This window comes from Neopsephotus bourkii, unplaced genomic scaffold (assembly GCF_033783945.1).
Source record: "Neopsephotus bourkii isolate Nb327-2 ecotype Australia unplaced genomic scaffold, CSIRO-AGI_Nbou_v1 NB_1132, whole genome shotgun sequence".
Lineage (NCBI taxonomy): Eukaryota > Metazoa > Chordata > Aves > Psittaciformes > Psittacidae > Neopsephotus > Neopsephotus bourkii.
The window spans coordinates 3743188-3769915 of NW_026901618.1; the positions used below are offsets into that span (position 1 = coordinate 3743188).

Consider the following 26728-nt stretch of genomic DNA (forward strand, 5'->3'; position numbering starts at 1 on the left):
TTTACTCACAAACCCTAATTTTAGGAGGGCAACAAATTTCAGAGAATGTGATTTCTTACATTGCAACGATGTTTTCACAGAAATTGTGGAGGCCCCATGCCAAAGCAAGGGGTGGAGGCAATGGTGGGGGAGTCCCTGGGACTCTAGCGAGGAAGAAGGGGCTCGGCAGAGGTGAGGCGGGAGGCTGCTATCTCACCACACATGGGCTTGTGGGAAGTGGGAATCTCAGGTTGAGTTACTCATCGTTTTGGAGTCAGGAGTGTGCAGAACCAATGATTTTGATGGCAGGAGGTAACGTACACATGTTTTTCAGGGAAGGTGCTGTGGGAGGACTTGCCGGCGGGCAGGAGGAGGCTTATACCGAGGACTGTCATCTTCTAAGTGTGCAAGCCTTCTGGTGCCCGGAGCCCACCACCACCACCGCCGTTGCTGATGTTCTCCCTCTGCACGGTATGAGCAAGGGGCTGCCGCCGCCGCTCTACCCCTCCCCCGTAGGCGGCGGCGCTCGGACCGGACCGGGCAGGGGGCCAAGGGCAGTCCTACGGTTCCCGGTCCACGGCCGCGGGGTACGCGGGGCGGTGCTGCCCGGGGCTCCGCGCTGCCCGCCCTCGCTGATTGACACCGGGCCGGGCGGAGGCGGGCTCGCCGGGACCGCGCCGCTCCCGCCCGCCGCCGCCGCCGCCTTCGGGCAGCGGGTCCCGCGCTCCACCGCCGGGCTCGGCTGGGCGCGGGGCCGGGCCGGGTCCGCCGCGGTATGGCTGGCTCGCTGGGCAGGGGGGCGGCTTGCTGGCGGATGCGGAGCGCGGTGGGAGGCAGGAAAGAGAAGCCGCCGGGCGGCAAGCCCCAGCCGCGGCACGGTAAGGGGGGCGGCCGCGGCCGGGCTTGGCGGGGCTCACAGCGAAGATGGGACGGGGAGCACCGAGGTCCGAGCGGGTCACCCCCGAGGCTAACTTGCTTGTGACTTGTCTTAGCCGCTGCGCTCTGTTGGGGCAGGGGGATCCTCGTTTCCTTTCCCATACAGCGGGTTGCAAGGGTGGGGAGCTCCCTGCCTCCAAATTCCACCGAGCTGCCCCTCATGGGCTTTATTTACCACGTACCGGGGCTAGGGGAGAGGAAAAGGCTTCGCGTGCATTTTGGCATTTGCTTTGATAGCGGCTTTTTTGATTGTTGCAGAAAGCATTTGCAGCCTGGCAAACGCCAGTGAATCTGGGAAGAGTCCTCGAAATCTTTTTTGGCTTGCATCTGTCTGGTCTGAATGCTTGGGAAACACCGTTAAAAACACTGCTCTTGTCCCCGCTTTACTTGTTCGGGGAGACAGATGCTCTCTTCCAAGGCTATGATGTGCACAAACAGTTCTTTCAAAATCAGATCCTGACTTTGGAAACAGAAGGGAACGGTCTTGCGTGAACTGTTGAAAACAAGTGTTGAGGTTCATGACCTCTTCGTTGTGTGCAGATCGGTGAATGCGGTTACCCAGAGCTAAACCTGTCATGTATAGTTCCCTTACTGTGCCACTTGGCTGTCACTGTAGTCTGCTTTGACTGCTCGTGGATCCGGTCGCAAGTGTCTGGAAATCTCACTAGAATTTGTTCTGAGTGTTCCCTATTGGGAACACTGTAGGGAACAAATAGAGGAACTGTTTGTGTGAGTAAGTGGGTTTGCAGAAGTCTCCCACCTAGCCCCTCAAGGATAAAGTAACAGTTTAAGTTGTGTTTGAGTTCTGCTTGAATCTGTGCTTGTTTGTTGTTGGGTATGTTAGTTTCCAGAGTAACTTTCTGCCTTTTCCAGAGAAAATAATTCGGCTGAAGGAGTAATCTGCGCTCCTCACAAGTACGAAGGGTGCTCTAGTGCATGCAGCAGTCTTGACGACAAAGATGTTGGGATGATGGGAGCCTGGCGTTTTAGGTGACAGTGTTCTGAAAAAGGTGCTTGTTATGAAAATAATAACCCTGAGTGCCTGTCTGAAATGAGAGAAAACTAGAAGTCGCTTCTCCAACCCACTGTCACCCGGGTGTTTCTGAGCTAGAGTGCTTTTGCAGCCACACCTCCTCTTCTATTTTGCTTGTTTGTGCATCTTTCACAAGGCAAAGAGGAAACAGACTAAAAGTCAGAGCGAAGGTTTTGTCAGTGGATGTCAGAAAACCTCTAAAAGAAGTGACTGTGCAGAAAAGGAAGTATAATCCAGTTAGAGAATGGAGGTGGTTCTTTAATAGTTGCAAATATTTATCCTATGAATTCCAAGTGTGATGCTGGTAGTGGGGAATAACAGATGAACAAAAGAGTTGGTGGGATCCCTCTAGGTTATATCCCTGTTATTTGTGGGTGTTACGCAGTGGCTAGGAACATAGACCAAAATCCTGGATGCAGTGAAGTCGGTGAGAATTTTGCCACTGACCTGAGAAGAGCCGTGATTGAACCCACAGACTGCGTGGTGTGAGGTGTCCGGCCAAGTTGAAAACCTTTTCCTGATAGAGCTATGCAATTTTGGCAAAGTTTGTACCACTGCTGTATGCTACTGTGGTCAAAATATTATCAAAGTAGCTCTACCATAAATTAGTTAATTTAGGGAGATATTTTGTAACTGAGTTCTAATTTAGCTTAACAAAAAAGGTGTGGTGTGCTTCAGTCTCTCAGAGTTACTTCTTCCAAATGTTTTGTAAAGTGTCATATGTCACTAAATTCTTGTTTAACTAATTGCTGTAACAACATGGAACACTAAATTCAAATGCAGCGCATACAGTTTGCATCCCAATTAGTTTTCAACTGTACTTTAAGGATAATCATTCTGCTGTGCTGTCTTTGCAAGGTACACTGTCATTATTTATCAGGTCATTTATTATCCTTTAGGAGCTCCAAATGTAAGGCAAAACCAAAATTAGACCTAATTTGTACATTCCTAATACTGATTGTGTTCTACAGGGAGATTTTTGGGGAGAAAGAAAAAAAGTGTAGTATTACTTTAACATGCTTCTTAAATTTTCAAAGTTATGGAAACCCCTGTTTTCCAAGAATGGATTCAGGATTTACCTGAAATGAGATGAATTTCAACTTTTTTAGACAGTATTGATGATTTCATGCAGAAATGGGAAATTTACATAAAATGTTAAAGCTGTAGCATTAGAGGGTTTATAGGTAAGATAAACTTAAAAGTACAAATGTGCTGTGTGAGCTGTCAGCAATATTTAACTGGCAAGTAGACTTACAGGTTTGACTCATGCATGCATGCAATCATCAAAGTGAAGTGAGAACTGTTCACAAGAGAACTGAGAGTTATTGAAAGTATGGAACACTTCTGGGGAAGTAATGTTGTTCTTTCCTATTCTCTCTTTGCTGCAAAACCATTTCAGTGCACCACCAGCCTGTGTTGGTAAAATGTGCCATAGCCCTGTGTATCTGAATGGCACTGTTATGATTGACACCAGCTAAAGACCAGGCACAGTACTTCTGTGTATGTTTGGCTTCAGATACATTTATTTGGGCATCACTTCAGGATCTAAATTGGCAGAGTGCATACGGAGTTGGGAACACCTGAGCAAATCTGCCATTTAACTGAGTCAAGTTACAAATATTTGCCAGCTTTGACATTCTTCTCTTCACCTTTAATATGAGCAATTATGGAGACTATTCTATACTTTTCAAATATTTTAAATACACAATATGAAATTTTCCCTGTGATCTCATGTTCTGAAGTTCTTGGTTTACACTTTTTATAGTTTGTAAAGTACAAGCATTTCTATCCTTTGTGGTCTAGGCAGTAAACAAAGTCTTTGTCAGGATGCAAGCAAAAAGTCAAGATCCTGTTAAGATGATTAATAATAATGGTCTTGTAAAAAGCCTATTTTTAAACAATTTAATGTTGGGTTGGCATTGACACCTTACTTGTAAAGTCTCAAGAGCTTCAAAACCTAGGTGGAAGGCTACAGCCAGAATTCTCTAAGTGGAAGATGCTAATGAGTAGCATCATGGAAACAACAGTGTAAATCAAGTAGTATTTTACTGTGCTACTTAAGAAAACTTAGAAATATTGTATGAAAAAATCTCCCTTGAGGAGTGGATATAAAAAGTTTGTGACTAGAGTTTATGAAACACAAAGGTATTTTCAGTGGTGTCAAGTAATTGAAAACAACGGAGAGAAAGCTTTTTAAAGCTATGTGAAAGTTAGCAATAAAACGATCACCAGTGGAAAACAGAGCAAGTAAATAGTGCCGGATGAACACATGGGAGTGTGCGCATACAAAAGTGATATTTTAGACAGAAAATGATTACTTCTTAATTTATTTGATTTTTTTTTTTTTAAAGAAAATGTTATGAATTTAGGCTGGGGAGCAGAAGTCCTCTGTGCTGCAGCCAGCACAATGAAATCAGTTGGTATTGGGCCTGTACGTTGGATCATGCCCAGGTAGCCTGGATAAATGAATGTCAATTGTAGCAGCACAGCTCTGTTTTTCACCTGGGCCTGCTGACCAGTTTCATTCTTCACCTGTCTAGAGCTGTCACAGAACAGGACAAAAAAATGTTGTCTTGATTTCTGTTTGGTGTTTATTCCACTTGAGTGTAATGAAAAGGCTGTAATGCGGTAAGGACAAAAGTCAGCATATTATCTTTCTAGAGAAGTGGACTCCTCTGACTGTGTTGAACTGGTGGAAGAGCTACATACAGACCTGCACATTGTTTTCGTCTTGCATAAACTTAGATATATACATATATGCTAATTACTTCTGGTTGCTGCTGGACTAGACTAAATCCACACTTGATGGCAGGGAAATAAAGTTGTGCTTGAGTTTTTCGACTTTCAGATGTTCTTATCTTCTTACGTTTCTTCTTGAAACCTTCCAGAACGTACTTCAGTATTTTCTGTCAGCTTCTTCCTTTCTTTTCCCTTCTGTGTCTCCTGGGAAATAATGTTCTTGGTCATATTGAGGTAGTCATAACTAAATCTTCTGTTTTGTTTGAGGCATAGTTTTCAGTGCCTCACTTTTTACACTTGGCTTATTGTAGTATTTGTAAAAGTAACTGTCTGAAATTCATGTAGGCATTTTTTATATATCTATATATATGAATCTAAAAATAGAAGTTGTCTTCTTGAAGCAAATAAACCTCTTTTCTGTGATCAGCTGGAATAATCTGCAGGTAGACTTTAAATCTTAAAGCATTTTTATAGCCTCTATGTTCAGAAAGTGCGAACATTGATGCTATTTCTGCTTAGATCTACTAACACTTTGATGCCTCAGCCACTTTAGGGTCTCACTAGTCAGCGAGTGTGTGTTTGCCACGTGTAATGCAGATCTTGCTGTGAAGGCGTGGCTTTCAGGACAAATAATGGGTTAAGATAAAGGAGTAAAAGAGTTAGTTTACCAAATGTATTTTAACTTGCTTAGCCTTTTCTTTGATGCAAGTGCCAGCTTATACCTCTTAATCAGACTATATAAGTAAGAGGTACAACCTCTTAAAGAACTTTTAAGATTTTAGGACTTAAGTTCCATTCTGTGTATGAGTTGTGTTTGTTTGTTTGTTTGTTTGTTTTGTTTTTAAAATCAGTTCATCATCGTGTTACTCTAAAAAAAGATAATACCCTTCATGGCCAGTAATGGCTGCAATAAAACCAGTAGATACCTCTTACATGCCTGCATGTGCCTTTTCTCCCCTAGGTCACCAGAGAGGTTATTTATGATACTGATAAAGCCTAGCATTATAACTTGCACAATTAGAAGTAATCAGAGCTACTGAACCATGGTTTATTTTAAATTTGAATTTACCATAGAATGAGAAACTCACCATCTAGATCATCTCCAAATACAGTTTTATGATATTCATTTAAATCTAATTTTGGCACAGAAAAGTAGTTAAGAAGCCAAAGACTTCCCCTCCATAACCAGATTTATTTTTCCTGACCTTTTTATTTTTATTTTTTTTTAACAGAAGATTTGGAGAATTTTAAGCACACAGAGGTCATAAATCACTTTGTTGGGAAATGCAAGGTGTGCTTTAAAAGCTGCGGGTGGGGAGATCACTTTCCTGATTATTTGGTTCATGCTGTTTAAAATTGTGAAGCTGGGTGAAATGATTACTCTGACAGAACTATAGACAGTATCTCATTTTAGTACATTCTGAAGTATTTAATATTTTGAGTAGCCCTGGCTCAGGGGCATTTTATACTCGCATCTGGAAGTTTCCAGTGTTAGTATTCAGTTTAGTGTCTCTGCCTTTGTCTTTCCATTTAGCCTTGCCATGATACAACAATGAATCATCTTGTCCATTAACTAAAGTTGGAATGTCTGTTTATGTACTGAATTTGTTTCATCACATCACCATAATAATTGATTGGAACTGTGGCAACTCTGACTGCTTTCCCATATGTATTTGGGCTGGACTTTACCCAGTGCTGTTCTGAGCAGCAGAAGGATAAGCCATCCCAAAACCTGGAATGTCTTTATCCTTTTAGGATTCAACCTCTCTTTCTCATGAAATTGTAGGGCAGCATTTGCATATTTTCTCTGTGTATATGAAATTGGAGAGAGGCTGTAGTATCTCCAATCATACAAAATCATGGCAGAATTGCAATACACATACACGTATAACAGTTAAACCAGGAATATTGTTGCAGGTTTGCTTTGTTGTGTTGTGTTCTGTTGATGGATTTTAAATCAGTGCTAATTAAAATGTTGAAGCATTAAATGAAAAGTAAAACAAAACTATAGTGGCATTCTTTGATTAATAATGTTAATAGAGTGAACAAGTGTCACAGTGCAAACGAAGGGGCCATGTCTCAGGGAGGCTGCAAATTCCCACCTCTTGCCATGTGAGCGGGCTTGCAAATAGTGCTCTGGTTGCTAGTTACAGTGTTTTGAAAATAAATGTCCTTTTATTAACAAATTATTACACTGACTGTACCTTGACTCATTTAATAGCACTAAGCCTTATTTTGTGGTAGTATTATTGAAATGATTTTATTTCCATAAAAAAAACACAAACCAACTTTGTTGCATTTGGAAGGTAAATACTGAAGGATCTGCTAAATAAATAAAACTGAAATGTTGTGTAAAACATACTGTTCTTTTTAAGATGGCTTTGTGATCTTTGTACTGTGATGTCTAAGAATATTTTTGTGTGCTCTCTATGAACAGTCTTCATTAAGAGTTGTTGATGCTGCATTCGTGTGGAAAATACCAAAAAATAGAAACGAGGAGTAGGAATTAGTGGGTAGAACTTTCTCCTGAAGGCAGATTAAAGTGGAACTGTTAGTTTGTGATAACAAACCCAGGAGCCTGTGGAGGGAAGTGAGAAAAAAAGACTTGTTATTGTCAATGACTGCATTGAGCTTTGCTGTACAAACCATTCCAGTTTTTTGTTCAATACTTATCACTCTGAAGCTCTGAAACTGCAGAGCTGTCTAAACTGCTGGCATTTGTAGTGAGGGGGAGGAATGGGAGGTTGAGAAGAGATACTCTTTCTCCAGAAGCTGGATTGAGTAAATTTGCGTAGTATAACCAGGTGTCCTATCAATTTCATCTTTTTGGCTGATAGTCACTGTGGTTTCATGTGGGAGGTCATGGTTGCTCCTAGAAAAGAAGTGGGTGTGAGTAAAGTTTTTTAGGGGGTGAGAGGAGGTTCTGTAATAGGAAGCTGCATATAGAAAGATCAAGGTACCCTTGCGATGCATTTGTATCATCCAGGATTGCAAAACAGATGAGATGCTGTGTTCGGTGGTGGGCAGAATGTTTCTGGGCTTTTGCATCACTTTTTAATACAAGATATCCCAATAATAAAATCTTGACATTATTAGTATACAGCTTATAATGTTCCAGCGTGTGTTTGAGGGAATGAGAATCTTCAATTTTTGTTGAAATCAGAGGTGTGATTTTTTTGCTGTCTAGCTATTTGGAATTTCAAGAGAGATTCAGGTCTCAAATCCATTTAAAAACTGGAGGAACGTGCTTTTTAGAACACACGAAATGCTTTAGGGAAATACGGTCTTTTCCAGTCTGGATGACGTTGGACTTCTATAGATTCTCTGTGTCAGGCTGCTCCCATCCAGGTATTGATTTCAGTTAACATTTAAGTAGCCTGAGGGATGGTCAGTTGTTTGTGTTAATGGTACAGTTGGGTGCAGCCTAAATTGCTTCAAGCCTTTGGCCTACCAAGGCAAGTCCTAATGAATCAAAAATGACCTTACTGCTGGTTTTATTCTTTGTGCAACAGGGGACATCTTGTTATTTTTTACTGGGAAGTGGTAATGGTCTAATCAGTCCAGCAGCAATTTTCATTTATTTTTTATTTATTTCTGTATGTGTATAGTCTTTGTTCCCTGAATGTCCAGGATGAGGAGCTAGATGGGAAAAAGATCACCTTTCAGAAACTGTAGTGACTTGAGTGAGCTTCTGATCTTGGAATGACTTGATTCTGTGTGATCAAGCTATTTGCTGAATGCACTATATCAGTTGGTAAGCTTATTTTCTAGTTTTTTTAATTCTACTGTTTTGCCACTTGTTATGGGTACTGAAACAGACAAATGATCTCACAGAATGGTAATTAAGTGATACCTGAGAGTTTTTCAGAGTTCTGAATAGCTTTGTTCCATTGCAGGGACAGTAGATCTGGAGAGGCATCGTGCATCATGGCTAGCTTTATTTCCCCTCTCTTATTCCTGTAGCACCATGATGGCAAATTGATGGTAGAGAGACATTTTTACCCAATGGTTTTTGTATTCTGCAAACTGAAACTCTACTATTTCTAAGTGTAAAAGGGGAAAGTTGCCAAATTCTGTATTGCATTCTTTCTATGAGTGACAATAATATATGACTTTTTTGTTGTTGTTTTAGTCAAGATAAAATCTTTAGTTTTAGTGAGTTCTGATCATATTCAGCATATTTAATAGAAACCTGAGGAATGAATAAAATAATTGATGTTGGAAGGGTTCTAAGGAACATCTTTAGTCCAGTCTTCTGCTCTGTGTCAGCTGTGAGATCCAATCACTCTGCCAAGGGCTTTCTTCAATCCAGTCCTAAAACCATCCAGGAAAGGAGAATCTACAAAATCTGACAACTGGCTGCTTTTTCACAAGTCGAGATTCAAAATCGAGTCTGCAAACTGGAAAAATGGGAGTTCTAGACAATGGCCCCATCTTCCTAGAAATCAAGCCAAGAGTAAGCGGTGCCAAAATGATTCCACTGATAATCTGAAGTATCACTTGCAGAACACAGTGCAAAATGTCGCATTTTAGGATGTTCCAGAAAAAATAACATGGAAAGCTAACAATTTGCTTATATGGTTCTTGAATAAAGTGATAACTATTACTAGGCTTGCAATTGCTAATCAGAATCCACCTAGAAGAACAGTAACTTTCTAAGAGATACGGAAGTGTATGCCAGCTGTCTGGCCCTGAAGCTATCTGTCGTAAAAATCGAAGTGTGGATAAGATTTTCTGGCAAGAAGGGCCTTGGCAACTTGAGTAATTGAAATATTCCAGTGTAGTTATACAACAGAGATATCTGGTCATTATGATGGAGCTCTGTACCAGAGGCCATTTCACTAGGTTCTGTTAGCAGAAAACTTGTGTGCCTCACTGGCCATGAACCAAACATTCTGCATGTCAGTGGACTCTAATTCTTTAATTCTGAAGCCTGTCTCTGGCTTCTTTGGCAGAGTCTGTAACCCTGATGTTCCAGTTGGATGTGGTCTCACAGCCCTCTCTGGGTCCCACCATGGGGTAGTAACATGGCTGCCTGCTCAGAGGCTCCATGTACCAATGTGCATCACAGTGGGTGGGTTTCTCTGGAAGTCCCCTGTGTCTGTCTTGAGGAATCTGTGAAAGAAGCTGCAGTTACATTTTGTCTTTATGTCCTGGTATCTTCCAAGGAAGCACTTTATAATTTTTGGTATTAACAGCTATTGTCTTACATATCCTAATAATTTCACCTATTTGTTATATTTGATTAATGCTTGTGCAGTCATGTCATAAGATACATTGGATCATGGACACTGTCAATGCACTCAAGGTGAAAGCATTTTCTTTGCTTAGTATTTTAATAATATCATTCATTGAGTTCTGTGACCATTAAAGACTCAGTTTGAAATTTTTCTCCTGCTTGTGTTCTCCTCTCCAACTGTTTGTTGCTGTTATTATTATTTTAACCTGATATCTGATTTTATCTTTTTCCCTCTGCTCTTTGAAGGATTTGTTTTTAACAAGTACATGGGTAAGCGTTTCTCTCAGTACAGGTCTGATTCAGAAATCTTTATTCAGTGGTTTTCCTAGGACCGTACATTCCTAGTAATACTTCAGGTGTCAAAGTTAGGGGAACACGTGGTTTAGAAATGAATTCAGTAAATTCTTTTATGATCTTTCTAATGTAGGGAAAAATTAAGCACTGTATCTGCTATCAAAGTTGTGAAAATTTGGCAGTGGCTGATGATAATGGCAAGGTAGGCTTCCCCTATTCCTAATCTTTAACATGTTTCTTGAGAATTAACACCTGTCCTAAACCACTTGTATTTTTAAATGTGTCTATGTGCAAGTAGGTGTTTATGAAACCAATCTGTGTAGCAGAAGGAATTACAATGAACTAGTAGCTTTTTCAGGAATCTGTGTTCTCTGGCCATAACTTACTGAGCCTTGAATCTGGTGCATTGGAAATGTGCTGTGTGAAGGGTGATATGAAGTTTTCATTGTCAGAACAGCACCACACGGTGCATGTCTGTGTTACCTTGTTTTGTTTGTATGTTTTTGCTATAGAAGAAGATAGCAATAACAGCAGGCACTACTGAGGAGCATGGCTAGGAACTCTGCTGCCATCTGTGTTAGTGCTGTCTGTTCATGTTGTGTGCTAGTTTCCATATGTATAGTTTAGCACCTACTTTCTACAACCAGCCATTGGTAACATATCTGAAAACAGCTGTCATAATGAAAGTCAATGGCAAACAGTCATTTAAGATGTTAATTTACTTATTTTCAATATATATGCTCTTTTTACTTCCCTTTTTTATTTTTTATTTTTTATTTTTTACTTCCTATTACTGTAGACACATTTCGTGAGATACTGCTGCTCATTCCAAATTTAAACTCATCATTTCTGGCTTTGCACATTGTAATAACCTCCACAGCAACCACTGTGATGCCATAAACAGAGGATTTGACTTCAGGTGAAGAATGTAGGCAGTAAAAGCAGAAAAACCCATAAAGGAAAATGTGGGACGATGAGGAGGACAGGGAAAGTGATTATTCTGACTTTCTGGGTAGTGATTCCCATCCTTCCCCCACCAACTTTTTTTATCTTTATTGATAGCTGAGAGAAAATAAATTCTTTTAAAATGTCACAGTGGAACTTTCATTTCAGGCAGTATATTTGAAAAACTATGTAAGCAGTGGGGTCTTATTCTGCATAGGGTTTCTTTTTCTCTCTTTCCATTCATTAAAAAAAAAACAGTTTAGTAAATCTACCGTGGGAGGATAGTTTTGCTGCTGTACTTTTGCCGGGATGTGGCAAGAGAAATTGCATTTGCTGTTCAGAGGACGAAATTAAACTTGCTCTGTCCTGATGATCCACTACTCCTACACCCAGCACATTCCTAGGAAAGGCTTCTGCGTGCTATAGGAGACAGTGCCCTGAATGTGCTTGCACCTGCTCTTGTGCATGAAGAAGCAGGAATAGATTCGGGCCCACGTAGCTCTCAAATTAGAATTAGGTACTGTGTGGAGTGCCTGTGTGTGTGTGTCTGCCTCCTCTCTGAGGTGTCGCTTTTGGAAAGGGAGACTTCAAACATGTCACTTTGCTTATAGAGGTTGAGATTACTTGCCGTTCTGTAACATATTTATACACGCTCAGAAAGGTCAAGGGTCTATGGAGCATTGGGCAGTTGAGGGGTACCCATTTTCAACTTGCATCGTCTCATGTTCAGAATATAGTTGCTAAACTGTAAGATCAGTAAAAAGGAATTGGCAAATGCAGATTCCCATTGTGGCAACTGAAAGGGCAGGCTGTTATTTGTTTACTTGGGTGGCAGTGGGAAAGGCAGCTTATCCCCCACACTTCTTGAGTAATAAAATCTCGCTCTTCAACCACCCATCCAATAGAGATCATGTACATAAACCTCTATTTCTAGGTTTTTGTGCTGCTTTTATAGCCATCCACTCCTTTCTTCTGGGCTGTGGCTTCTCTGTAGCAGCTTCAGGTGGATAAATGCTCAAATGATCTTACGTGCTTACGTAGCACCTTAACTACATGCCTAAAAGATTGCACAGCAGTAAGTACTTTTCTTACAGATTAGAAACTGAATGCATGTCATGCCTATGGAGAAAAAGTTCTTCAATAACATCAGGGAAAACCCAAGGATCAACAAGGATCTCTGTTTTAATATAATACTGATCCTGTGTTCCATAAAGCTTGTTAATGTGGGGAGACTCCCACTATATATATGTATGTATATAAAGTTAGCTCTTTGTATTTGACGATTCCAGCAGTTTTCATTTACATTTCAAAGCCAGAGAGTGACTCAGAGCAGGCCTATCTGTAATTCCTATAGTTCCTCTGTGTGGATGGCTGTTTCTGTAAAACTGACACAGTATGGGCAGTTTCATCAATTTGATTTGTTCCATTTTCTCAGATGAGCCTTTAATCTCCTGCTTACCGATCCCTGATTTATAATCAGATTTGACAGTGATAGGATGGTGGTAAATATCATGATGTGAAAGTCTGTAACAAGATAGTGCTGTCATTTCTTCTCCTTGCTCCTCTGGTGAGGTGAAATTTTATTTGTGAAGTGTGGATAACTGAAGCTTAAACCTGCCAAGTTTCAGGCCATTTTCAGGTCCATCTGTTTACAAGTAATCCTTTTTTTTCCCTCTGGAAAAGGCAAGAAAAAGGGTTATTTGTTGACTTGCTTGGTAATGTTTTGGAAAGCAATTTTATGTCAAGTTGATTAATTATTCTGTTTTCCCATAGGTTGATAACATGCTGATTTCAAGTAAGACCTGAAATAATAGATATGTGATGTGTGCATAATCATTTTGGTTCCTGAATAAAGCCATTCCTGAATGGCTTTAATGCTGTTGATAAAAACCTTGCAGTTAAGGTTTTTAATAACCTTAAGTTTATGAATGAAAATATGATTAATAGCCGTATTAAGCAAAGCCTGTTCATATTTGGACTTGCTTTTTTTTTCCACTGTTTTGTATACATACGTTAGCTGCAAAATTTCTGCATCTATTTTGCTTCCCATCAAAATGGAAGCATCCTTTTTGCTTTTGAAGCCATCCTCTGCATAATCTTAAATCTCAAGTTTTGCCACAAATTAGTTTAGTAAGAAAGTAAGTAAGCTATTCAAAGTATAGAAGGTTAGGGGTATATGAAAAGTGAAATATATACCCAGGTTATGTTAAGCGTAATCTGGGCCTATGGAATAAAACAGTTTTGTCCAATCTATAAGATGGTAGCAATCATTTTCAATTTCAACAAAGAGGGTTTTTTTCTTCAATATTTTTACTTGGTTGTGTCTCCCCTATGCTTTTTATATTCTTATTTATAATTCTGGCATTATCCCATGGTAGCCTGTCTGCCACCAATCTTCCTGTTATCAATCTTGGGAGGCAAAAGACTTTAAATACACTACCATATATTCTCTCTTTCTCTCACTCTCCTTTTCATGATATGCTAATTTCCATGTCTTTGCTGTTCCAGAAATTCTTTCCCCTTTTTAGTCCACATAACCCCAGTTAAATCCAAGCATCACTGTCAAAAGCAAGGATTTAAATGTGATTTCCTTTCCTGCTTAGCCTCTTGCCTTTCATTTTTAGGATTTTGTGTTCCTGCAACCTGCCTGTTTGAAATTCCATCTGGTGTGCTACAGATTCTTCTATTAGATCAATATGAATTATTTGCTGTTGAGATATAGTGCGTAATTTGATTTTCTTAAAGTAATTTGTGGGGTTTTCCATGGGTGTGAAATTCTTCAGGATTTTTCTTAACAATTTTAGTAAGAGTCCAAATTGTCTGGAATTTGGAGCCTGATAAGCCCTAAATTCCATAGCTCCACATGCATCCCTAGGTCACAGTACTGTCACTTTCATTTATGTTTTCTCTGTTTTATGTTTGTTCTGTGCCACTAATTCCAGGAAGACCAAACAGTAAACTTTCTAGGTGTAATTATACAGATAGAACAGAAGAATTTTTCTGAGTGAACCATGCTCCTAACTATACACACCAAATCCAAACTGAAATCACAAGATCTACAGATGTACATAGAATCATAGAAAAGTTAGGGTTGGAAAGGACCTTAAGACCATCTAGTTCCAACCTGCCCTGCCATGGACAGGGGCACCTCAGACTAAACCATGCCACCGAAGGCTCTGTCCAGCCTGGCCTTGAACACTGCCAGGGATGGAGCATTCACAACTTCCTTGAGCAACCCATTCCAGTGCCTCACCACCCTCACGGTAAAGCACTTCCTCCTTATATCCAGTCTAAACTTCCCCTGTTTAACCCATTACCCCTTGTCCTATCACTGCAGTCCCTAATGAAGAGTCCCTCCTCAGCATCCTTATAGGCCCCCTTCAGATACTGGAAGGCTGCTACGAGGTCTCCATCATGTACATCACATAAGTGCTAGTGATGATTCTCCTCATTTGAAGCTGCTGTTTTCACTGATGTGGCTGTGGGATAATGACTTTGATGTTTTGAGTACATGTGACTTGCAGAACTCTGTGGAAGTAGCTGATGCAAAGTGAGAATCTGATTTGGGAGGTGCTCACACTTGCATGTGAGGGTCTACATTAGTGCTCTTCACTGGCAAATGGTAGGAATCCTTTTTTGTTGGGCCAGTGTTTCTGTTTCATCCATGTGTCTTTTGGCTATTCACTGGATATGCTATTACAGAACTTTGAGAGAGATACTGAAAAGTTGTATGCAGTAAATGAGCATTACAATTTCCTTATTAAGCTACTTTTCCCTTTGGCAAGCTTTTCAACTTCAGAGAGTCTATTTCTTCTCCTGCAATTAGAATTAATTTTGTATGTCTTAACAGCCAAGTTAGTTGGAGTAGGATTAAAACTCCACATATGGCAATCACTGAAGGTGAATACTTGGATTGAGCTGTGTCTACCAGCCTTCAATAGTGTCCAACTGACCATAGGGCGGAAGTGAACTCTGAAGTGTGAGGGAATTGCTGTTTGTGCCAGCATGTGAATTGACCTTTAATTATAATTATACATTTTGCAGCTTTAGGTGAAAGGTGGTAAAGACTGCATCAACTGAAAGTGAATTGCCTAGGGTTTTGGAGGTTTATTACTGAGAACAATAGAATCCCAATGAAAATATTAATTCTATATTATATATAATGTATTTATATTTAATATATATCAATTTATAAATTATATATTAATGTATAGGAATAGGGTGCTTGTTGTGTAAAAGAACATGCAAAGTTCTATATGAGAAGGGACACAGCATTGCCTGACTCTTTCAAACACTTACAGGGAGTTTTCTGGCAGTGAGTGAGGAGCTGGTTTTAATGACTTAAACATATAGGGACATGCAGGCAGTGTCTGCACAGTGGCTATTTGCATTTTAGAAATGGGAACAGGTATCCAAGGAATTTACAGAGGGAAGTTAGTAGGCTTTTGACTGTAGAGAAAGGTGTGTGTACTAGGGAAAGGTAGCATCTGTCCAAGTCTTCATGCATAGGGGTTGTATGTTGTTGGCACTTTTTGAAGTTGCTGATTAATAGCTTCTTGAGTAAACAGTTTAATTTTAAAAGTGTGGAATAGTTTTGAATGATGAAATATGAAATATTATAGCAGTCATAAGGAGAGCAGTAGTAAAGGGTATGGTTAAGAAGGAGACAAAACAGTAGAAGCAAAACAACAGAAGTCCCACAGAAGGTTTTAATTCTAGATAAAGGACATGGTACAGCTGAGCTTGCACAGTGTAGTAGGTTTAAAAAGAGATGTGGAGAAGATGCTATATTTAACTGGTTAAAGAAAGCAAAAAGGAGTGTAATATATGATGGTCAGCAGTAATGATCATTCCGGTATAGCAGCTGAAAAAAGGTATTTGACAAGTGTACTAATGACAGACAGAATAAAACAGCAGAGAGAGGCTTTTTTAATCTTTTTAATCCTGGCTCTTAATTGAAGCCAGGAAGCAAAGGAGAATACTGAACTGAAAGTCTTCTGGTATCTGTTCTTTCCCTATGGAAACTTGCAGTTCTCGAAGTAGAAATACAATTATTTTTGAGATATGTAATTCATACAGTGAAAAAGTTGCAGGTTTGTATGTTTGTGGAACTGACCTGATTTGTGGATGAGAAAAGTGAGGGCAGTTTTCCTATATAAAGATCAAATCTCTAGATTAGCTATTGGATTAACAATGAGGTACTTCATTTAGTAATGTTTTATCTAAGAGGACAGAAAATCTTAGACCTGCATCTTTCAATAAGAAAGTTAACATAGAGCAAATAGTGAATGAATAGTGTTTCCCAGTTCTCATCAAGCAACTGATCAGTTCAGGCTGAAAGGGGTGTATGTGTATTGGGGGGTTTCTTTCCTTTTTAATTTTTTTTTTCCTTTTCTCATTTTCCCATATGAGTCCAGAAATACAGATAGTTGGTCTGCACCTGCAACTTCTTGTTGTCTGTGAGTAGATACCACTAAGGATGTCTTTGGAGTTAGTATGATGTTTCGGAAGTTTCAGTGGAAATCGAAGCAGGCACTAGGGGCACTCTTGGATGTTGAAATTGTTGCTGGCAGTGTTGTGAGGAAAGGAAAATTCAAGTAAGAGGCAATAGAATATTGTGATATTGGACAGTAGTAACTCTTTGGGGCATGCCAGGCAGTGCTTGTGTCTAAATCAAAGGACGAAAGGGAAGGTACCTCTTGTGGGAAACTGAAAAGATCAAAGAAAATCCTGAGGGTGTCCATGGTTCTAAAACTGTGTGGAAACAGCAATGTTAGCTGCACTGTGATACTGCTGGAAAGACTGCACACAGTGGTAGTTGCTAGCAGAGTCTTTAGAGACACAAGAAACTACAGCGCAGTAAAATTGCTAGCAGAGCTACCTAAGAGACTGATAGTCAAGGTTAAAATGGCAGATCCCTAGCTGAGACTATGTGACCGCTCACATTACTTGAAAGTGAGACAGTACAGCGCAGGGACTCCAGTAAGTTAGAGGAAGTGGATCCTTTTATTGCCTGCAGCAGCCTTTTGCAGTCTGTGCCACTACCATGCAACTGGCAACACATGGAAGTAATTCATGCCGATCTTCTATGCCTATGCCTCAGCCTACTAATTCTGCTTTTCCTGTTTCCTAGTCCAGATTTCTTTCTCCGGGCAGTCTGAGGCTCCCTAACACTCTTGATTCCCCCCTGTATTTTCCTAGCCCTTCTTCTGTCTTCTAAGCCATTCATATCCAGTAATCTTTTCTGGATTTATGAGCAAACAATATGTTTCCCTAGCCTAATTTTCCCAGAAGTCTTTAGCCATGTTCCCCAAAAAATTCCAGCTAGGACAGACATGGAACTATGAAAAATAGCATTGCAATTAAAGTTAGGCAAAGTTCTAAGCAACGGAAGATGGGGTCTTCCGTACAGCAAATGATGGCAGTGTTAATGTGCAGTGCTATCAGTTCTTCCTGTAATGACAACTCTTGACATATATTGACATTAAAAACACATTGTCAAAAGTTTGAAGGAACAAATTATGCCCAGTGCCCATACCTCAAGAGTCATAGGAGGCATTTGAAAGAAAGGGACTGATGAGGATAGATGGAAATTAAAAATACACTTCTGTCTGATGCTGTTGCTTAATGTTCTTAGATATGGTAGTCAAGGATACTTTGATTAAGGGAAAAAATGCATTCTTTTTTGTCTTTAAAGGATTGTGTGTTTGCTAGTGCTTTGTGGGATTTGTGTAGATACTGTGCAGTACTAATTTTTAAAAGTTAAATTATCACATTGTGCAATTTGAAAAGAGAATTCAGATACAACACATGAACATGCACTGAATTTCCTTTTTGACACTGAGTAAATTCAATTGCAGAGAAATTCAGCATTGAATTGAGGAAGCCATGTTTTATGGTTTTATTTGGACCTCTGTCTTTAATTGAATAAACTACATTTTCTTAAAGCCTTTTTAGAAAATAGAGTTTCTTTGGAATAAGTTTTTATTTTAGTGGATAAGGTATTTCAATGTCATACACAATTGAAGTTGAAATACACATGTGTGTGTGTGTGTATATATATATATATATATATATATAAATATATATATATATGTATGTTGTTACATTTTTATTTCAGACTAATCCTTCCTGGTCGTAGAATAACTGTCTTCTAGAAATAGTTCCTATTTTCAGTGGGAAGTTTGTTTCCAGAATAACTGTTCCACTTCAGGCAGCCTTGTTCTTTCAGACTGAAATATCTTTACACCTGAATTACTTGATGATCTGCATGTCCTTTATTTCTTTTATGCCCTTCACCATTTCAGTGCTGATATTCAGCCAGTTTTGCCCCCTTGTATTTTAATTCATGTGAAGTTAATGTAGCTGGAATAACACAATTTTCAGATCACCATGCTTTGTTCTTTGTTCACAACTACAGTAGTCCAGGGCTCCTAGACCCTCTTCAGAGTGAGGAACAGTGTCCTGGCTATGTGAACACTGAAATGCAAAATTCTTGGCATATTTGGAAGCATGAATAGAGAAATGCAGAAAAGGACCAGGCCTGCTTCAAAAGAAACAAACAAGAAGGGAGCAAGCTAAGAAAGTGTCTTGGGAGGACTGTAGGAATAAAAGCTGTCTCGGTGCCTATATCCTTTGATGAAGTAGAGGGCTAAAAGTGGGCTGATGTGATGAATGTGCCGTGGTTCTGCATTGCCCTGAAACATTTGTCTCAGATGCAGCAAGTTCATTGTGTCCTAAAGGCAGATTTAAGTTGAGCATCTTCCCTTTCTGTTGCCTGGTGCTAAATGTGCCAAGCAGGGAGCTCAGTCATGCCAGTTATGCTTAGCCTCTGGCACGGTTAAAGGCATTCCCATAAGGATGGTGGAGAGAGTGGGCATCCTTTGTCCCCAGGCATGGAGAAGAACAAGCTTAGAATTTGTTCCCTGTTATTTTGTTCCCTGCACTTGCATGGAAAAGCAGACTGAAGTTTTCCAGGGATAAATGAAACAATAGCCTGCGCTGGGATAATTGACTAAGTTTGGAGTGGGTTGGAGCAAAAATGAAAATGGGCACCAGTGTGAGCTTGACCTTCACTGTGGCTACCCTTGCATCGGAGGTATCTCACAAAGGCTGAGTGGAGAATAGCTGAAGTTGCAGCCGAAGATGCTCTCTTAGGAAGTGTCCTGTTTTTCTGTTGGTCTAGCAGGATGAATTGATTCATGCAATGGTCAGATACATGCCAGGAAGGGAATGGGAGTGTATGGTTGGGGGGAAGATGAAGGACTGGCAGCCACATCTAGACTCACTTGGACTGCTTCAGGTATGCAACATTTGGCAACAAATCACGCTCCTGTAGCTGCAAACAGGGCAATAGCACTAGGCATTGTTCATGCCATGTTTTCTTTCCCCTGCCACTAGATCACCTGTTTTTTGCTCCTTTACATTTAAGCCTCTTGAAGGCATGCCTCAGGGCAACGTGCTGGTAATCTGTGGAGCTGTACATCGGAGTGGGTATTGCTGATGCTAATACCTACTCTTCCAATCCAGAACATGTCAGTTATTTTACAAAGGCTCAGTACAAAAAGGCTTTATGATCATCAGAGTGCTAGTAAGGTATGATAGGAATGTCATCAGATATCAAAAGGGAGGGAGAATACATGCACCGTTTATTGATGCTGATACAGAGGGAGACTTGTACTGGAACAATAGTTTTGTATAGAGTATCTTTAAAGCTGTCTTTAAACAGCTCAGGGTAGTGTGACCCTTATGGAGAAAAGTCTAAAATAGCTGTTGAGGATCTGAGACATCTCTGTAAGGAATGAAAGAGGGCAGAGGAGACGCGTGTCTGATCTCAAGCGTAAATGCTAGCAGAAGGCCAAGAAAGCAGATTTAACTGAGGGAAGTACCTGGAAAAGGCAGGGTCAAGCAAGACGGGCATCTGGGCAAAGGTGGAAATAAACAGCTCTTCAATAGACTATACTGTTGATGATGAACATCCCAAGACAACCAAGCACTATGTACTGTGATGAGAACAGGAGGCCAATTAGAGACCACTGAATGATCACATCTGTTTTGCAGCATTTTACCACATAGGAAAGGGAGGCTTTGCCTTCGTGATTTATAACCTATTGACACTAACTTATCAGCAGTCAGAACTCCAGTCATGTTCTGTTACAGCTGTATTGCAGTTTTATATTTTGTTGTTTATATCCAGTTAATAAACTTATTTTTTATCTTGAAAAACATGGTGAAATAATTTCTGAAATGCAGATTCCTCCCAATGACATAAATTCCTAATAATGTGTTTATGTAAAGACAAAACAATAAGGAATCATTTTTCCTGCCATCTACACTCTAGACTCCAACTGGGAACGTATGATGCAGCTCTGACCCAGATTCACTTACCATCTGGACTACCTTTTAGAAACACCCTTTTTAATTGTTAGTAGCATCTATAAAAGCTCTTTAGCTTTGCACCACACACCCCCCCCCCAGTCTGTTAAAGGGGATCTCAGATATAATTGCACAGATTACAGCAAAACACGGCAGACATACATGACACAAACAGCTGTTGCTTCCAAGCTTCCAGCCTTGTCACCCCCAGTTTACTTTCAGTCTTACAAGTACCTAGTTCTCTTTCACTGGAGTAAGCGTAGCTGAGTTTCCCAAGAGCCTGGCTAAATAATCTCACTGCTGCCTTCCTCCATGTTAATACATGGTATTTAGTCAAGCTATGAAGTGCCCTGGGGAAGACCAAGACCTCATTCCTCTCATTAGCCTCAGAAATTCATGGAGAAGGCTAGCAAATGCTGTTAGCGTTCAAACAAAACTAAAAATCTCAAGCGGTTGGTTGTTGTTTCCATGAGATCAGCTATGTGAATTGATGTATCAGAACAGAACTAGTTGGCTGGAGATCAATAGGAAGTGGTGAATTTCCAGATGGTAATGACCACAAAGTTAAGAAACAGCTCTCATGTTAATGGAGTAGCACTGAAAATATGAAGGCATTTTCCCAATGAGATTTTGTTACCACAGTCACAGATGGAGAATGTTAATTTAACCAACGAACCCTTTCTAGCTGACCAAGCCTCAAAGTATTGGTAATTGAAACTGATGTGGCCTATTGTGTACAAGGGGGTTAGACAAAATGTACAGGGGGGTTGTCAAAATGTACAGGGGGGTTGTCAAAATGTACAGGGGGGTACTGCTTAAGTCATAGCTGGTTTAACGAGCTCAGCAGATGTCTTATCAGACAAATACCAGAACAAAACCTCCTAGTGAGGAGAATGGGGGGTTGTACAAGGAGTACTGCTTAAATCATGGCTGGCTTGACAAGCCCAGCAGTTGCCTTATCAGGCAGTACTAAGATAAGGCTTCCTAGCGAAGGGAATAGCCCATTAAACCAGCTAGACATGGACCAGACCCATCCAGCTCCTAAAGAGCATGCGTGAGGACCAGAGGTAAAAAGTTCAAGCCTGAGGAAGACTCGTTTACTTCACCTTGAAGACCCCTACCCACAAGAGGAAGACTACTTACTTCATCTGAAGACCCCTGCCTAAGATCACCAGGAGGCACTGCGCATGCGTGGAGCGCCTTTTAGCTCATTACAATACGAAGCGGGGATAGAATATGAATATGTATAGGCATATTGTGCGACCTAATACCTATGTATGACTTTACAGGATAAATGTAAAAGGAAAACGGCACTGAGGTACGCATGCCTTTTGGAGGACCAATCCCCCGTGCGTCTTCAGCTGAATAAAGCATACCTACTTTACAACTTTAACCAAGTTGTGGAGTCTATTCCGCTATCAGTGACTGATGAAGCTGGTCTAGGAAAACTTTTCATTGCTATTCTCATAACCATTTCCTAGCTCATGAAACACAATGCAACTGCATAACAAAGATGAACATAATTTAATGACTGCTTAATAATGGTGAATATTAGGCTGTACATTGGTAAGCTGGTAAACAGTAGTCTGCAGATTTTGAAGAAATCTATCTTGTAAGGTAAAGAAAAGTCTTTTACAAATACCTGATGTATAACCTGTTTCACTGAATGTCTTAACACAGTTTACTTACCCTCCTTTTGCATTTTTTGCAATATATGAGATATGTATATATACGTATGTAACTTTTCAGTAACGTTATCCTTCTAAATTTTAGATGAACATGTGCAACTGTCTGCTTTTTAGAGAAAAGTGCATGGTTTTATGGTCAGGAGTTGTCAGAAAATTGGCACCTTTGAGTAAAAATTAGATAAAATTCAGAGAAAAATAATTTAAAATATTAACCTTGCATTTTTGTGCATTATAGCTGACTTCATTAGTTATAATCCTTCAGGTAATGAACAAAGGTGATTTGTATGTCTGATCAAGACCAGTGTGACTGGAATTTCGCATTCAAGAATTTTTTTTTTTTCCCTTGCAGCGTCCATAATGCAAGAATTGTTTGGTTTATATTTTTTTCTTTTTTCTTAATCTTTCAAAAGAGTAATTAAGGAATACAATAATCTCCTTGGGAAGGAAAAAAAAAAAAAGGTAAATGCACTACCCTATTTTAGATTGTTGGGTTTATTTAGGAAACTAAGAACTTTGATCTTCTGGACTTTATTCTGTCGGTATTTGGCATCTACCAAGGAGTGCATCCATTATTACCAGTAAATATGAAACACGTATGAGCTACAATGAGGTCACTGAAGAGAAACCAAAGAATTACAGATTCATTTTGCTCTCATTTAAAATGTGAACCCTAAAGTAAATCAAACATTAGGAACTGCCATTGTTTTTCAGGCTCATGAGGTAGAAATCACTGCTTTTTGCTTTCCTGTTGTACATGACATGATTTGCATGTTCATGACGCAGTCTGAGAGGAAAACAAAGTTAGTATTTCAGAACATCTGAAATGAACTAATGTTGTGATTTGTGCCAGATAGGTGCCTGAAGTAATTACAGTGTCAGTGCTTCCTAAGTAGGGTAATGATATGGACCTAAATCTGGTCAGTCTGGAGAAATCTACTTTGATGAACTTTCAAGTCTGTTTAGCTCAGACATATGTTGAAAGATAACCTAACGGGATGTTACTGCAATCTGTTTGTATTTCCCCAAGCTATTGAATATACCATTGCTATAATTATACCGATGATGGTCTGTACAAGTACTGAGACAAAAAGGCCAACGCCTATTGTTTTTATGCATAGTATGAAGCCTAAAGAAAGAATCACTTTCACCTTTGTATTGCGGTATGTTAAGAGCTAAACTTTCTTGGAAATCTTTGTTAAATTTATTTTTGTTCCAGTTAACATAAACTTCTGATCATTGATTTGGGTGTTGAAGGGAGCATAAAAAGAAACAACATAAACAGTTAAACAAGTCAGCTCCTTTCTTTCCCATTCCCCTGGCTTAGCTTAACCCAGACACGTATCCTTAACCCTTCCTAGTCTCAGCTTCCCTTATTTTCAGTGCAGGTTAGGTTCAGTATTCCCTGGATCCTTTGGTGAGATGAAGTGTGGGAAGTGGGGTCACGTACCATAATGGTATATTTCTGCCCTTCTCTGTTTTACTTTTTTCTCTGCCATTCTGTTTTTTAATGTCCTTGTTCTAGAGTGCCATGCACAAGCCAAAATCCCCCTGGGTGTGTCCCTGCCCTGACATGACCTCGCCACAACTGCACTCCCTCAGGGAATCTCCCTTTGGCATGGAGAACCTCCTTCCCAGGCCAAATCTCCACTTGCATTTACAGTGCCATCTCTCTCGTCCCTCATGGCTGCTACTGGCTCTCTTAAACCTCTCGTAAATCTGCACAAGAGTTTTGGGCACAATGGGCTGTTTATGCTGGTTTCGGAGCTGTCTGGAACTGGATGTCACCAGCTCAGAGCTGCCTTCCACACAGGGCACTGCTGCAGCCCTGTTACCAAAACCCTGCCCTGGGTGCCCGGTGCACAGCTGTAGTGCAGATTTTCCTAATCTTGTTTCCAAGTTTTAGTCTGCAAAAACCAGTGCACAGACAGACTTGAACCCACAGTACTGAATTAGGTTAGCTTTTGAAGGAAACGGTTACCTTCAAGGAAGGGCTGTTCGATGAATAGCACACAAAGAAACAAGACTTTGTAAAGAATCGTTTCTTAATTCTTGGTTTTGTGTCTTAGTCCTTGTGTTTCATTAACGTCGGAGTCACCTTTGACCTTAAATAATAAGAGACAGCTGTATTTACTCATGGACTCCTTCAAGATTACTTTTTAGAGGTAAGCAGTATACTCATTTACCTTAAGATGCAGAATGCTTCATGCCCTTATTCCTCCTTTGCTGCCTCTTAATATGTTATTTGCCATGCTGCTGAAATAGACATTTATCTCATTTGGATGGAATGATTTTTCAGTGAGTGGAGGCAACAGAAAGCCTCAGTGCCAGGGAACAGCCACTGTCTTACCTGTATGCTCATATCTTCAGCAGCTGATGGTCATCTCCTGGTCTCTGTAATCTGGCATTTCAGAAAGGGTACAGGTCTGGTTTGCTGACTCAAGATGCACAGCTCTTCTTAGTGCCCCACCTGAAACTTGACAGATGTATCCCAGCTGTGTCATCTAAAGAGCTCAGGACTCAACTAACTGATGCTGGGATTTATAGTTCATCTGTGTGAGCCCAGTAGTGTTGGTTCAGGTTGGGATCTGAAGGCTGAGAAGTGGAGCCCTGGTTAATACTTCCTGCATGTTTAAAAAGCTGTTTGAGTTTGTTTTCTAGGTGGTTGTATTCTAAAATTTATCTTCACTGTAAGGAGAAAAACTGGGATTTGCTGGGATTTGCATGTCTTTTTGGATCCCACGTATTGAGTTGAATGCTTCTGGACTGCAGCTTTTCTAACAGACATATCCTATTCATCTGAACAGAGCAGTTTATTATATAAATTGTCCAAGAACTGTTTTACTCAAAATGAGCTAGCATTCAGGCTTTACATAAGCTGAAGAAAGTATCCTTTTGCAAAGCTGCCTGCAAGTCAGTAGACCAAATTGTGTAAAAAGAGCTTGGTATTTCAATTTAGAATTACATTGAGGATGGAGGGGAAAAGGAGAGATCATTTTGTGCTGAAAGTTATGATTAGGACAAAAATAATTCTAGCATAATAGTCTCCCTTTGGAAAATGGGGTTTCCTTAAAGTCACCCTTCAGCTGAGCCTATCAGAGCTGTCAGTCACAAGAAGAGGCCATTAGACATGAACCTGTCCAGAAGGATTGTAGGTGCACAGACTTTCTGTTTGTATCTTCCATGCAATAAATACCACCACATGTTTTGATTTGATAAATATGAGAACAGTTTAGTCAGAAATGATGAAGCAGTGAATTTCTGAGGTAAGATTCTTGTGTGTGTGGGGAGTGGTGGTGAGTGTGCTACTTGTTCTGAATTCTGTGAAGAGCTTAGATGATATAATTTTTTCTGCCTTGTAACTCATCTGTAGTGTTGTTGAGTTTGGTTTCAGATGTGATGTATATGTGTGATATTGGACATTGCATAGTACTTACATGTTTTGGAGAATCTGTGACTTGACAAGACATCTGCTTATTGAGGTTAGGAGGTTAACTGTGTGTTTTACCCCAAGAGTTTTTCAGCAGTGAAACACTAGGGTCATCTTCATGAAAATAATTATAAATAATGCCAAAGCACTCGTATCTTATTGGAGTAGTATATATCCCAAGGTGATATTTTTAAAAGAGAAATCTCTTTCATATTTGTAATATTTTCTACACTAATTGACTTGGAGGCCTTTATAGTGCTAATTGAAAATGCCAAAAATCTAAATAATAGTATTAATGTACAATAGTTCTCTTTTTCTGTTTTACTACTATTTCTAAATTGCTTTCTTTCTGAATCTTTCTGAATGAAATGGTACTGAAATTGCAATTGCTATTTAGAGAGAGTGAAAAAAGCCAAGCTCAGAATATTTTTGTTGTCTGTGATGGATGCTTGACATCCAGTATTTTTGATATATATAAATAGATGGCAATTGCCACTTACCCATCCTATTTGATCTGACATGCTATCAAACTTGTTCTGGCTGCATGCAGCACAATTTCCACAGAATATGGTGATAGCTTTTGGATTTAGCTTTGAGGGCTTTTGTATTAGTTGCATTTTCTGATTTATTTTAGTAAATGTATTCAAGCCATTAGAAAACGAAGGCTCTCAGATTTATATGTATGTGATCTGAGGAGCAATAACACTTGTCAGTGTAAGGGTGGCCCTCAGCCAACAAAGACTCTTCCTTCGAAAGAGTAACTTGACCAGTGTATGTACTTCAGTTTCAAGAAAGAAGCAACCAAGTATGAGTAGTTGTTTTTTGGTGTGGGTTTGTTGTTGTAGTGGGTTTTTTTCTTTGTTTGTTTTTCCCTAGCTATTGTTACATTCTGTACTGCATATACAATATATCATAGGCAACTTTGACTTCTACAAAGGCAGATGGTTTCTTCTGAGAAGTTTCCCAACTTCCTTTCTTTACTTTCCCTCACTTTTATTTCCCTCAGTCTTCAGTCACTGTCCTGTTCCCTAGTATGTACAAACTCATCATAAGATGAAGACTGTCTTTGGAGT

At 39.9% G+C, this 26728-nt stretch overlaps 1 protein-coding gene across 2 annotated transcripts in view; it reads left to right on the forward strand.

The window, feature by feature from the left end:
• The first annotated feature begins 287 nt into the window (after positions 1 to 287).
• ZNF385D (zinc finger protein 385D) overlaps positions 288 to 26728 on the forward strand; it is a 422518-nt gene continuing 396077 nt past the window's right edge. Inside the window, exon 1 of one of the 2 annotated variants that reach the window (XM_061362716.1) lies at positions 288 to 450. In XM_061362716.1, the coding sequence (XP_061218700.1) occupies positions 303 to 450 (148 nt within the window). In that variant the 5' untranslated portion in view covers positions 288 to 302. Of the gene's footprint in view, positions 451 to 676; positions 858 to 26728 lie in introns of those variants that run through there. The other variant, XM_061362717.1, reaches the window with a different exon arrangement.